The sequence below is a fragment of the Coturnix japonica genome, chromosome 5 (assembly GCF_054131305.1).
Source record: "Coturnix japonica strain WE chromosome 5, WE-NBRP24, whole genome shotgun sequence".
NCBI lineage: Eukaryota > Metazoa > Chordata > Aves > Galliformes > Phasianidae > Coturnix > Coturnix japonica.
Genome location: NC_140667.1, coordinates 34895181 through 34908758, shown reverse-complemented (window position 1 = coordinate 34908758; position 13578 = coordinate 34895181). Strand labels below are relative to the sequence as shown.

General features: G+C 46.8%; 1 protein-coding gene across 1 annotated transcript; it reads left to right on the top strand.

The window, feature by feature from the left end:
- Window positions 1–7375: 7375 nt before the first annotated feature.
- On the top strand, window positions 7376–12854 carry CFL2 (cofilin 2). The gene is made up of 4 exons (XM_015865018.2): window positions 7376–7453; window positions 8700–9007; window positions 9094–9170; window positions 9262–12854. The coding sequence occupies exons 1-4, from the start codon at window positions 7451–7453 to the stop codon at window positions 9372–9374; spliced, it is 501 nt and encodes a 166-aa protein (XP_015720504.1). The 5' UTR covers window positions 7376–7450; the 3' UTR covers window positions 9375–12854.
- The last annotated feature ends 724 nt before the right edge of the window (window positions 12855–13578 follow it).

Below are 13578 nucleotides of genomic sequence, written 5' to 3'. Positions count from 1 at the left end.
TCTGATTGCTTGGGGTGAGGCACCTGTGGGCAGATGATCAGAGCCGCGTTCTGGCAGATGGATGCTTTTCCAAACTCGTGCTTTGTAATACTTGGAGTAAATACTTGGAGTACACTAAAGTACCAAATGCCACCATGAAATGCAACTGAGATGTTTTCAATGGCAGAAGGCCACAGATGGATTATGTTTTCCAAAAAGTACACAGATGCTGGCTTTGGGCTCGTCTCTCTGCCATAATATATCCTTCTCCAGGCCGTGTAGTGCTTCGTTTATGGAAAAATGCTGTTGCATTGTTTTTTCTTTTTTTAAGTTGTACCTCTACAACTATTTTTCTGTAGAAGGAAAAAAAGAAAGTAGTTTTCTGATACTCACGAGGCGAGTAGCGGGGCTGCTTGGAGCAAGGCCATGCGTGCTGCCAGTAGTAAGCACAGCACCCTGCCCTGCTGCTGCTCGCAGAATCCATCCAGTTGTTCGACTGGGCCACGTTTGCTCTGAGGACGTTACATTACAGCATGTAGTCCAAAGCGCTGCTGCTGTCTTTATCTTTGAACCTCAGTGGCACTGTGTCAGCACACATTAATTGCCCAGTAGCCCCAGTGTGCAGTGCTGGGATCCCAGCGCTGGGTACTGCCTGAAGCACGTGGAGGAATGGGAAATAATTTCCTTTGTGACTTGTAGCAAAGGGTATTCTCACAGAGGGTATTCTCACTTTGATAGCTTGACTTCAATACAGTCAAGCTTGAGTGTTGTTGTTTGCTATTCTTAGTTTACCAGTTTATTTAGACTTTATATAACCGCCCCCTAGATTGAGTCCCAGAAGAACATGTATAATCGTAATTTTCTTCTTCAGATACTTTACAGAGCAAATTAGCCCAGAGAGGAAAGGACTTTAAAAAGAACAGTCCTGCAGTGGCTTGGCACCTGTGAAATGCCAGTAACGCAATCCAGGATGCTAAAGTGTTTGTGTTCTGCGTTTGTATGTGGCTTTGCCTGTGGGATCAGGACGTGATAGTTCCTTTTTGTGAGCATTCCTGCCTAGATCCTGCCATCAGTCACATGCTGGGCTCTGCAGTCCTGGCACTGCTGAGTCCTGCTGTCACGAGAGGACACTTTCACAGTGACCAACAGGTTCAGGGATCCATCTGCAGTTATAAATATGCCTGTGCCCCAGCTATCCTAAAGCCCATTCTCATCCACCAGCAAGTGACCTCAACTCATGTATTTAGCATGTTACGCTTAGTTAATATTTTATTTTTAGATTGCTCTCTGAGAAACAAAAGCGTATTGGTTTTCAAATGGTCTTAATGCTTTGCAAGGGGTCTTGCAATGCTGCGGACAGACACATGAGTAGGTTACCCGGGCATCTCTTGGTTCCTTAGCTTGTGCTTCATCTGCTTCTATAGACTGTCCATCTTAGTTTTGAAGAGATTTCTAAGAGCCAGTCCTTCGATCAAACAATATAATTTCCTTACATCTGGTTGCAGTGCAGCAAAGTGAGTTCTAGGTCTGTCTGGAACAATTTTAACAATGTCAAAACTTCAGAAGAAAAAGTATCAGCCATTTTTTTGTTGGGCTTTTACAACTTCCAATCTCAATGAGCCATGCATCTTAATCTTCCCTGTCCTGGCACTTTTGTGATGGCTTCCTCAACTCCTGAGCTGGATTTAATACTTTCCTAGTGAATGATTTTTGTGTTGCAATGATGTCTCCTTAAGGTGAGCCTCCAAGTCATGGATGTGATGATAACATCAAGGGCTTCATCCCAACTACAGCAGGAAGAGAAGCACACATAGGTGAGGTGTCATCTTTTGTATGCTGAACAAGAGAAGACACAACTGCTGAGCCACAGTACTTAAAAGAAAGAAAACTGAACTCTGTTAAGAATAAATAAATAAATAAATTGCTCCTATGCTGCGGCAAATGCATAGAAAACCTAGTGTAAGAGTCAGCAGGATCTGACTTCCTAACCTTGGAGAGAAAAGTAGCTCGAGACTGGCAGCATAAGGGCTGGTCCTGTGTAAGACACAGGAGAAGTGCAAATTGCAGAATGTCAGTGAGTGATGTGCTCAGCAGCAGACCTTACAGCAGCAGGAGACACACAAGCCAGGTGCATGGCAGTGTTCTGCTGAACAGCTGCTGTTGCAATGGACAACCTTCTTGTCGTGGAAAAGCAGAGGGATTTTAGCCATACAACTGAAGAGGTTAGTGAAGGGTGAAATTGCTACTGGAGAAGCACCTCTTGGGACTGTTGAGTTGATTAACATCCCCGCTAACCTCAGGCATCCCAACTTTACAGCTCCTCTGGAAGCTCCTGACAGAAAGAAGCAGAACTATTAATGGCACCTCCTCTGTGCTCGTGGTGTGTGTGTCCTTGAATAGTGACAGAAAGGAGCCTGGGGCTGCTGGATTCCTCTGTGGCTGGGAGTGGCTGATGTGGGCTGGGGGAACGCGCTGAGAGGAGATCCCAGCATCACTTCCCATGCTTTGCACTTCTCTGTGCAGCAGGCTTCTGCTGCTGGCACAACTGGAGAGAGCGATGCTCTCCAGACCCAAAGCAGTGTTCTTCAGCCAAAAACGAGCTGGCAGTGCCTGAAAACAATTTGTTTTTTCCCTCCTCCAGTTCTCACAGCTGGCACGCTTTCAGCTTGAGAAATTTCAATGTTTTAGGTGACTGCCATTAGTTCATTTTGTAGGAAACAGTTGTGTATATGAAACAGGAACACAAAAGGAGTGGATTATCCAGAAGAGGTTTTCCAGCTGACCGGTACATCCAGCAAATTACGCTGTTGCTTTTTGGCTGCTTGAAGAACATTTGGACCTCCATCAGAATAAAATGAAATCAAATCTATATTTTGTTTTGCATTGCAATCTATACTTTTGCAGTTTGGCAGCTTTTCCCCAGTGTACTTACCCAGCGTATGGGTCAGATCTATACACCTGGTTTTCCAAAGGCCGCTTTGGCTCCCTTGTTGCCCTGTCACTGCAATAAGCATCACTCTGTGAAGAACAGCACTGGCTGTGCCTTCCAGAAAATGATGCTGCTTTTCACATTTCCAGTCTTTACAAGGTATTTATCACACACATCCACATCTGCTATGTAGCCAGGGTTCTGCTTCACCCTGTGTACAGATGTCTCTTCAATGCAGTATCGTTAGAGCAGCAAACTTGGAGCTGGTGCTGTCAGAAGTTGCTAGTGAGAAGGAAAGTCTGACCTCACTGCTCGTTTGAAACTGAAGTTTCAATAAATAATTGTTGTGAATGAGCTGCATTTCCTTCCTAGGGAGGCAGGATACTCTGCAGCTCAAAATGTGGTAGGGGCACCAAGCCCCCTGCCCTGCCGCTGAGCTTGCACAGCTTCCTGAGTGACCTCAGCAGCTCAGGGAATGGAGAGGCAGTGCCTATTGGGTGGGAGGACCTTGTAAATAATTGCAATAGAGAGCTTGCAGGCACTGCAATATAAATTCTACAAGTAGTAAAAGTGAATATATATGTGTATATATATACACATACATACACATATATTGATATATATGTAGTCTTTACCTAGGATACCACGGACTGTTTTCTTAAAAACAAATAAATAAAGATGGTAATGGTGTCAGTGTTGAGTAATTGCTAAGCAGCCTATGGCTGACTGAATAAATCCTTCCTTACCTGGCACTGTGCTGTGATTTTTTCTCTACTGTGAATGAGGGGCAGCAGGAAGAGATGTGGAAAGAAATTGCTCCTGGGGAAAATGCATTTTGTCAGGCATGTGGGCATTTATGAATGCGATGGGGGTTAACAGAAGTTACCTCTCTCAGCACTGTAAATGTGCAAAGCTGTGTGAATGCACAACATGTGGTAATTACTTAGAAGTCATCTTTTATCTCGTGTATTTTCATGAATAGCACTGAGCAAAATTTCCCTCTGTATTAGATTTTAGGTGATTTTTTTTTTGTTTTATTTACCCATTTTTCTGCCATTAGTTTCTCTCCCAGGAGAGATTTCCTTCTTTACGTTAAAACACTGTCTCTGAAATGATGTCACTACAGGGCAACCCAATTTTATTAAATCTGCCCTTTCCTGCCCACGGGCTGCTGGCTGGACAGTGGGAGCCCAGGGCCACGACCCATTAGCGGGATTTAGTGGCCCCAAGACAGCAGCTGCCTCTGAGAGCATCAGCTGCTGCTGCCAGCACCCCGGGACTGACTGAACTTTGTACCAACTGAGTGCTGAGACTTTCTTTTACTCCTGCAAACACCCACACAAGTTCCTCTGCCTTCCCTTTATAGTCCTCTTCATGGTGATTCGTCAGCATCCAAAGGGATCTGAAGTCTGACAGCAGAACTCAACAAGTCTCTGAGCTGAACCTGTAGGCACACAGCCCCACTTTCTCCTATCTCACATGAATTATTTTATGAAGCTTAATCACTTAATTAAGGATCTTAATTACTTTTGTGACCTCTATCCTTCTTCCAGATTTAACTCAGACAAGATCACAGGTTGAGTTACGGGGCCGAGGAGCAGCCCAGGTGACCGCAGGGACATGGACGAGGCCCAGTGCTGGCCTTACCTCCACAGGAAATTGGCTGGAATGGCACTGTTGAGCTCAGTGACGTGAGAGGAGCAGAGAGAGCAAAAGCAAAGGGCTCTGATTTAAGAGAGCCTGAATGCAGACAGCAGCTCTATTCATTATGATTATTACATGCCAATGAGCACCCAGGAGTGGAACCCAAATGAGCAGTGCCTTCTGCTTCACTGAGTCACTGCCTCTGTCCACAGAGGGTGAGGGGGACGTGGAGGTTTCCTCAGAGGTGTGTGCTCAGCACAGCATGTCACTGCATCGCAGGGCTATTTCAGTGGGGCCCAGTGGGATGTAGGCCTTGTGGCACCCGGACAGTGAAACCTGATGCTTCCTGCATGCACCCAGACCTGATGTGGGGACCAGAGGAGCAGCAGCTTTGTCCCAATGTGCTCCTGCAATATGTTTTTTTCTTTCTTTTTCTTTTTTTTTTTTCTGGTTATTATTGTCTGGTTATCAGCCATTTCTGTGGCCTCCCAAGGTCACCAGTGGACTCCATCACAAGTTTCTGTTCTGGTGGTTGTTGTTACCAGGAGTCCAACACTCATTTTCTTGAAAATGAGAAGCCCATCTGTTTACCTCTGACCTGACTATTAAACTTGTTTATGTCTCATAGATTTCTATAAAGTCATAAAATACCCTCTCTCTAATCCTTTTCAGCACTCTGGTGACTGCCAGGTACCAGTCAGGGCCCTGGGGCAACATCCCCCTAGGCTGGAAGCCTCAGTTAGGCACCTGGTGAGGTGAGCAGAACAATGAACACTGTGCCTCATTATTCAGTTTCCATGGTAGTGAGCAGGAGGTGAGTCATGCCTGATTTTGACTTGTCATCCCTGGAGCATCAGCCCAGCTGTGTGGCTCTGGGACTGGTATCTTCTGCCCCTTGCTGTCTCTGCCTCAGTGTGGGAAATGGGCCTCTGTGCAAGTGCATATGTGCATGACTAAATCCATTTTCAAATGCTACGAATCCCTTCCTGCTGTTTTCCCGGTGGCCTCCTGGCACTGGGTGCAAGGACACAGAAGGGCACGTGCCACAAATACTGACACACTACGGTGTCTCAAATGGGTTTGTGATTCACCAAACCATGCTGAGCAGCTGGAGTTCACCAAAGCCTGTGAAGCTGTGTGGGAGACATCCCAAAATGGGGCTGAAGAGATGGTCTCATTGGACTTACATTGTTATAAGTCAACCATAAAACTGCGCCTGGAGAATTATCCATTTTAGGAATTGTGCTGTTATGTCCCATAAATTTTCACCTATTCTACCTAATTACTTGTATGATCAAAAGCACATGTTGTATTTGAAAACTGAATTGTGTTATGGGCTACACAAAATGCAATTATGCAGTACCAGCTCTCTTCCTGATGCTGCTGGCAGCACAAAGAGATGGCCACTGGCTGGAACAAAGAGGTGGCAGAGCTGCCGTCTTTGGCTGTGTCTTTGGCAGGGACTGTATGGATGTGAGGGGCTGGAGCCATAGGGCATCGACAGGGTAGCGGCCCTATGGTTGATGGGCCACTTTTGGGTCTCACCACGTTTAATTCAGGCCTGAACTCTGAAATCAGAGAGGGCAGGATGTGACTCATCATGTCAACATGGTGGCATGTGGTAATGGAGAAAGGGGGAAAAAAACCTATACATCAGTACAGTATGAACATACACATCTGTACACATACACACACCAGTTTGGTGGTGTCCATCAAGATACCATTAGCAGCTCAGGTACTTCAGGGAGCTGGGTGTTCACTCATACTGCTGGATGGATCCTGTCTGCCCAGGAGCCCTGGGCTGCCAAACAGCAGCTCATGGGATGAGAGCCGTGCCGTGCCAACAGTCCCCACATCCACTTGTTGCACTGGAGACACAAAGGTCCACATCTGGTATCCTGTGCCTGACCCATGCCCGTCCCAACACAGACAAATGGCACACTCCCAAGAGGGCCGTTCCTTCTTGTTTTCCTAGAAGCCATCTTCCTATCTTTTAATACTGCTCCTTACCCCCTGCACACTGTGCCCTGCCCCGCCGTATCAGCGATTCTTTCCGACACGTCTCTGTGCTGCCAGGAGGTGCTGTCCCCATGCCAGGCCGCCCCAGATCTGTGCTCACAGACCGACGACAGCCGTAGGAGCAGCACAACTCCCATTCAGAGCCGAACAAGATGACAAAGGGCAGCAGTAACACATGCCCCTCGTATGGCGTGCGCACAGCCCGAGCCACGCCGGGTAGGGCAGCGATGCTGGGGACTGTGACTGCGGAGCGGCACACAGAGCACACAGAGCAGCTGTGCTGACAGCGGCCGCTCGGGGTGAGCTGCAGTGAGGGGCAGCGGCTGCGCTCGGCCTCCAAGAGCCCGGCCGCCGCCACGACCGTGCTGTGCGGCGCGGCCACACGTCTCGGGACATGGTTTCCACGTTACAGGAGCGGCCGGGCAGGCCCCGGGGGGAGCGAGGCGGCGAGAGAAGGCCGCGTCCAGGCTGCCTCACCGGGCCGCCCGCTCGGCCGCACCTCGCCAGCACAGGGGGCCGGTCAGACACCGCGTGGGGCTGCGGACGGGGGCCAAGGCGTACAAGTAAACGGCGGCCCGGGCGAACGGGCCATGAGAGGAAGCCCGGCTTCCTGCCGCCGCCTCCAGGCCCTTCCCCGCGGGGGGCGGCCCCGCGAGCCCCGGCTGCGGGCGCGGATTGCCGGGCGGGGCGGGCCGGGCCGGGCCGGTGGCACGTGGTGGCGGCGCTGCCCATGTGACCGGCCCTCCCCGGCCGCCGCGGCTCATCCCCCGCCCGGCCCGAGTCCCCGCCCGCCTCGCCCCCAGCGCAGCGCAGCGCAGCGCTCTCCTGCGCGCACAGCCCCGCACCGCAGGCAGCCGCCGCCGCCCCGGACCCGGCGCCATGGTAAGGGCGGCGCGCCGCGGCCGAGCGGGGAGGCGGCTCCGGAGCCCAGAGGCCGAGCGGGCCCGGCGCGGCTCGCTCAGACCCCGCGGCCTCCGGCGGCCATTTTAGTCTAATTTTAGCCCGGTGCGGGGGGAAGGGGCGGTGGGAGCGGCCCCGGGGCGGCGGCGGGACCGAGGGCCGACGGCGGGCGGTGGGCGGTGGGCGCGGCGCTCCCCGCGGCCGCTCGAACGTCGGTCGGTCCGTCCGCGCGTCCGCGTGTCTGCGCGCCGGGGCCGGGCGGGCCGCGGGGAGGGGGCTCCGGGAGGGGAGGGCTGTGTGCCCCCGGGCTCGGGGCCGGGCCGGGCCGAGCGGGATGGCGGCGGGGCCGGGCGGGGATGCGGCGCGTTGTGCCCGGGCGGGCGGCGAACAAAGCGCGGCGGCGGGCACGGCTCCCGGGGACAAAGCCGCCGCCCCGTGCGCCCCGTGCACCTGCCCGCTCCGGGCGCTCGGGCCCAGCTGCGGCGGGTGCTGTGAAGGCGAGGGCGCTGCGGGTGTGCTCGCTTGGTCGCGGGTAACTGTGCCGCGGGTTTGGTTTTTTTCCACCGCTCGCTGCCCGCTCGCCCCGTCAGTGTTTTGTTTCCTTACTGCGGTGGGGTTGGGGGCTGACGGCTTGGTAGCGTTACGGGAGCCGCACGCGTAGTAACCCCGCTTTGATCGGGAAGAAATAGCGATCGGAGAACACCGGCAGTGCGAAATAGAAGTCGGGAGTTGTTAAAGCGCGGTGTCGGGGCTGACACAATGCAGAAAGCATCTCTCCTGCTTGTGGAGCCTTACATCACCCAGCAAAATGAGAGTCATGACAGTGCTGGCTGCAAACCGCTGCCGTAGCGTTTGTTCCATCACAGAAACCCACCCTGGCCCCACTCTACAAAGTCCCGCGTCCATCTCCCTGCCCGCCCCCCCCCGAGTGCACGATCAGGTAATGGAAAAGTGCGGGAGCGGTGCGGGTGTGCGGTCGAATAAAAGCACCGCCTGGAATTAAAGCGATGCTGAGTGGACAGGATTTACACCTCCTTTATGTCCTCTGCACCAGTCCTGCCAGCACCACCAACCTCACCGTGCGGTCAGGTTGAGCGCAGTGTTTTTATTGCTACAGGGGCAGGTGGAGTTCTTTATCTGTTGTTCTTTATCTGTTCTTTATCTGTTGCGTTGTTTAGCGAATGTTAATTTTTGCCGTTTAAATTATTCCTTTGATCTCATTTTACAGGCTTCTGGAGTAACAGTGAATGATGAAGTCATAAAGGTTTTTAATGACATGAAAGTAAGGAAATCTTCAACCCCAGAAGAGATTAAAAAGAGAAAGAAAGCCGTTCTCTTCTGCTTAAGTGATGACAAAAAGCAAATAATCGTAGAGGAGGCCAAGCAGATACTGGTCGGTGACATTGGAGATACTGTGGAGGACCCCTATACAGCCTTTGTGAAGTTGCTACCATTGAATGATTGCCGATACGCTTTGTACGATGCCACATATGAGACAAAGGAATCTAAGAAGGAAGACCTGGTATTTATATTCTGGTGTGTAGAAGCAAAGCTTGCAGTTAAATTCGAATAGGCGTGACTTAACGCTGGGTGATTGAATAACTGTTTTTCCTCCTTTAAAGGGCTCCTGAAAGTGCACCTTTAAAAAGCAAGATGATCTACGCAAGCTCTAAAGATGCCATTAAAAAGAAATTTACAGGTACGGACCTAAAAGTGTCTTGGTTGTGAGTCCCAGTGCTGCTTAGATGCAGAGGTTCTCACAAATACCCTGTTGTCCATCTGTCTTTCAGGTATTAAACATGAGTGGCAAGTAAATGGTTTGGATGATATTAAGGACCGTTCAACACTCGGAGAGAAACTGGGAGGCAACGTGGTAGTTTCACTTGAAGGAAAACCCTTATAAAAAGACAGACAAGTGCCATCTGGATCTAAGGAGCTTCCATTTCTGCAGCTCGTTCAATTGGAATAGTATTAGTCTCCCTTTCTCCTTCCCTCCTCAAAAATAAGTCCCTTCCCTTCTGCCCCTGAAGGAGATGTCATTGTTAAGCAGTCTACCAGTGATTGCCATTAGACTGTTTAATCCTGGTAGTTTTATGTAGGATCCAAGGAATGCTTTCACGTCATACTCTTAGCCAAAACTGACGCTGCATGCATTCCTTGCCACACGTACAATGAATGTGATAGTTAATGTGAATAGTCTAGCAGACAGCAAAGGGTAAGCTAATTGAATGCCTTGAAAGTATTGTCCACTGGTGGGATGGTAGACTCTATACAGTATTACTTACAGTTGCACTTGATTGCAGTTCCATGAGGCTCTTGTGCATTCATACACCTCACCTGCCTTGACAAGCCTATTTTTGTGACATGGCAGCACACAACACTATGCATTTAAAGCACTTTTTTGTAATATGTTTGACCCGCCCCTCCCCCCCAAAGGAATGCCAATTAAGTTGCTGTAACTGTGTCATCAAATTATTGTAGTACCTCAGTTTCATTCCTGTTACATGCATATCTTTATAAATGAAGTAGCTGTTACGATGCCTTTTGTTTTCCATTGAATGTACACTACTGAACAGGAGTAGAAGTTATCTGTTTACCATGTGAGTCTTGAAACACTAAAGTTTTGTAAAACATCGGTCATGATGGCAATTTCTGTATTAAAAAGAGCCTTAAATGGAACATTGTTTTTGAGATCAAAAACCAGCCACATTGCAATAAAACTTGTGGCTTATTACAGAACGTTGCCTTGTTTTCATTGGAAAATATAGTTTTTAAGTATGTTTAATTTAAGCATATTTCAAATAACTTCAGTGGAAAGTATTGTGAAGATAAACAATCATTAATCTCATCATAAATAGTGCAAGTTTTTCATTCCTAATCACGATTTAGGCACTGCTTTACAATACTCCGTGGCACTGTTCTGATCAGTCGGTAAAGGACCTATTCCTAGTTTACCGTAGAAGCAGCTGCCGCTGCTAGAGACCATTAGCTTCCATGAAACCCTCGTGTCAGAAACTTACAAGTACTGAGGAATTAACCATGCAGTGTGTTTCGCACCTGAATGCTCTTAAAGTTCTACATGTTAGAGTAAAACCTTACGTGAAATCTTGCAGCTCTGTTTTGTTAAGACGATATCTAGCGACAGTTGTATATAATGCAGAATACAGGTTGGTGAATAGTTTTTTGCTTCTTAAGCGTCACAGTTAGCACTGACTTGGTACAAGAAGTATCCTAGATGAACTGTTCTGCTTGTTAACTTCTATGTAAATAGAACTGGAAAGTGTTTGCCACTACTGAGGCTTGCACTGGGGACATGTTTTGGCTGAGAGCCAGATAATGCTCTCCTTATAGAGAATTTGATCTGCTCTGTGTGAGCAATCCTCCGTTAGCCAGAGCTATTTATGGCAAACACATGCTTTTGTATCTTGTCATCGTTATCCACAAATGGCAAAACTGGACATGATTCTGCTGGTATGCGTAAAGGCACTCTGTTAGGCAGCCAGTCACAGCTGAAATGTACATGCTGCCAGAAGGAATGCTCTTTATCATTACCTTACTTTAAAAAGTTGGTGGAGTAGAACTGAGGAGCTCTTAAATACTGGCCCTTTACTTTCAGTTCGTAGCCCCCTTTTTGCAACAAGAAGCAGATAATCATCAACTTTTAAGTTTGATTACATTAAAGAAACTGTGTTTAGGCTTTCTTGTAGAACTGTAAGGCTCCTGTAGAACTTTAAGACTTTATTTCAGGCTTCTGGCTGTCCGTACGACTTGCACGCCTCATTGTGTTGGCTGTTTTCTGTAGGCTAAACTCGATTAGAATTTAACTAAAAAGGCATGACAACCACTGACTTACTAAGTGTGTCGATGAGTCTTGGTTTTGTTATACAAAACTCTCCTTTCAGGAATCTTTTAAGGCTGGGAAGTAACTGATGGTATGCATGTTGTCTATTTAAAAAGCAACACCTTTTTATCCCTCAAATTAGTCTCTTCATTTCTGATTACTCACGTTGCAAAGCCCAGTTTAATGTAAAATCTACTTTGTTCTTTATATTTGACTTGAGTTCAGTATAATGAAATCATCATTTTAACTGATTTTCACAAGGCATAAGTGGTTTCTTTAGGAAAAAAAAAAAAAAAGCCAAAACTGAAAATGTTAAATTTTAATAAACAATTTGAATCATTTCAGACAGTAAAGTTTGGGGTTTTTTTGTGTTGTTTTTGTTTGTTTTTTAAGCAGTACTGTGTTTAATGTTTGTCTCTGCTGCAAACAGTCTGGAAAGATGTCTGTGGCTTCTGAACTGAATATTATTATTATTTGTTTTTTAACTAGCTTATATGTCTATACACTCAGTCCAAGTAGGTATAAAATTGAAGCACAAAGTGTATTTATATAAGATCCAAAGCTACCAAACCAAGTTTTGGATCGGAAAGGATCAGCCTGCCTTCAGTTAGTTCTTGAAATGACTGATGGATGCGAGGTCCAATTCACACGGCTTGCTTTTTTTAAAAGAGAAACTAACAATAAAGTGCTACAAGAACTGTTACTGCTTGAATTATAAAACAGATGAGAGACAGCTGGCATCTGTTCCAGAATGGTTTGTCAGCTGTTGTTTTCTGTCATTATGCAAAATGGTGAGGGCCTCATTGTGATCGAGGAGTAGAGGAAAATCCTCTCGAGTTGAAGATCTTCTGTGTATCTCGATGTAGACATGACTTTTGGGTATCTTGGCTTCAGTTACTTTATTGATAAACATTAAATAAAAGTTTCATGAGATTAGCATGTGCAGAAATGGCATTTTTCTTCTAAGAAATAGTTCAGAACCAGAGGTTGTTTTGTTTTGATTTGGTAAATCCTGGAAAAGGTATAGACATACAGGCCTGATTTCTCTGACAAAGGAAATCGAGCCCATGACTGGCATGAGTAGGTGATGTTTGTAGTTGTGGCAATTCTGGAAATGCAGAGTTTAAATCGATAAGGACTGAAGTATAAGACTCATTCCCAGTCAGATCCTTAAACAGGCTTTCAGTACCATCAGTGAAAACCCACTGAGTCCATTTCTCTGAGCAGAAGGGTCTCTGTCTGCTGTGTAATTCCCTCAGAACCCGCAGCGGACTACAGCAGCAGTCAAATTGCCACAAGTTGATAATAAGCTTTACTCTCTTATGCCAATGCCTGTATGAACGAAATTTTCATATCTGCCTATCTTCATAAACTTGTAAGTTCCCCTTAGTTTGTGGTGGAGAGTTAACGATTGTAGAGTGAAAACATGGCACTAATGGTGGATGAAGGATCATCAATGTAGCACCTGTCTTTAAGTATTGAATTTCTTTAAAATATTTCTGATTTTGAAAACCTGGTATAAATAAAATTAATTTAAATGTTGCCAGATGTGAGTGAGTTTTATGTTCTAGGCTACACGAATCAGTTTGCTGTTGTCTTTGGATTGGGAGTAATTCAAGCAATGCAAAAGGGCACTCTGTGAAGTAAATGCATTATACCAGGCATTATTGTAATGGGTTTCACCTGCAGCCCATTCAGTACAGTAACCAGCTGTAGCAAAAGGTAGGTATAAAGAAATACTTGGTGGATAGATACTGGATAGCCTTTTTTTCCTGCATTGGATCTTGGGTTGTATCTTCAGGAAATTATAATTGTGGTTTTGTCTTTGAAGTTAGTACAAACTCTGTGCAGACAAGTCTTTTTTAATACTTTAGAGAAAGTGGGTTATTGAAATATAGAAAAGGTCACTGTAAAGCACACACAGTGATCAAAATCACCTCTTTGGTTCCAGTGGTATTTCTACTGTTAATGGAAATTGTCGTATATCTAGAAGTAGCTTAAATGAAGGGGAGTCAATCTTGTGAACCAAATCTCAGTAACTAGTCAAGAAGCAGCTTCATCATGTCATCTGGTAAAGACTTAAAAACATAAGCTCAATGCTAATCACTCTAATTTAGCAGTTATAAAGGAGTTACCTGACACAAGGCTTCTATGTGGTTGTTTAGGGGATATATATGAAAGTAAGCATTAATGGTGAGTGAAAAGTCTCCTTGCAATGTAAGTAATTCCATATACATTACTGCTTAGTTAGAAATGGAAGATTTTT

Coding starts and splice junctions, on each gene's coding strand:
- CFL2 (XM_015865018.2), top strand. Junction 9,008..9,093: donor GACCTGGTATTTATATTCTG/GTGTGTAGAAGC, acceptor CCTCCTTTAAAG/GGCTCCTGAAAGTGCACCTT. Junction 9,171..9,261: donor CATTAAAAAGAAATTTACAG/GTACGGACCTAA, acceptor TCTGTCTTTCAG/GTATTAAACATGAGTGGCAA.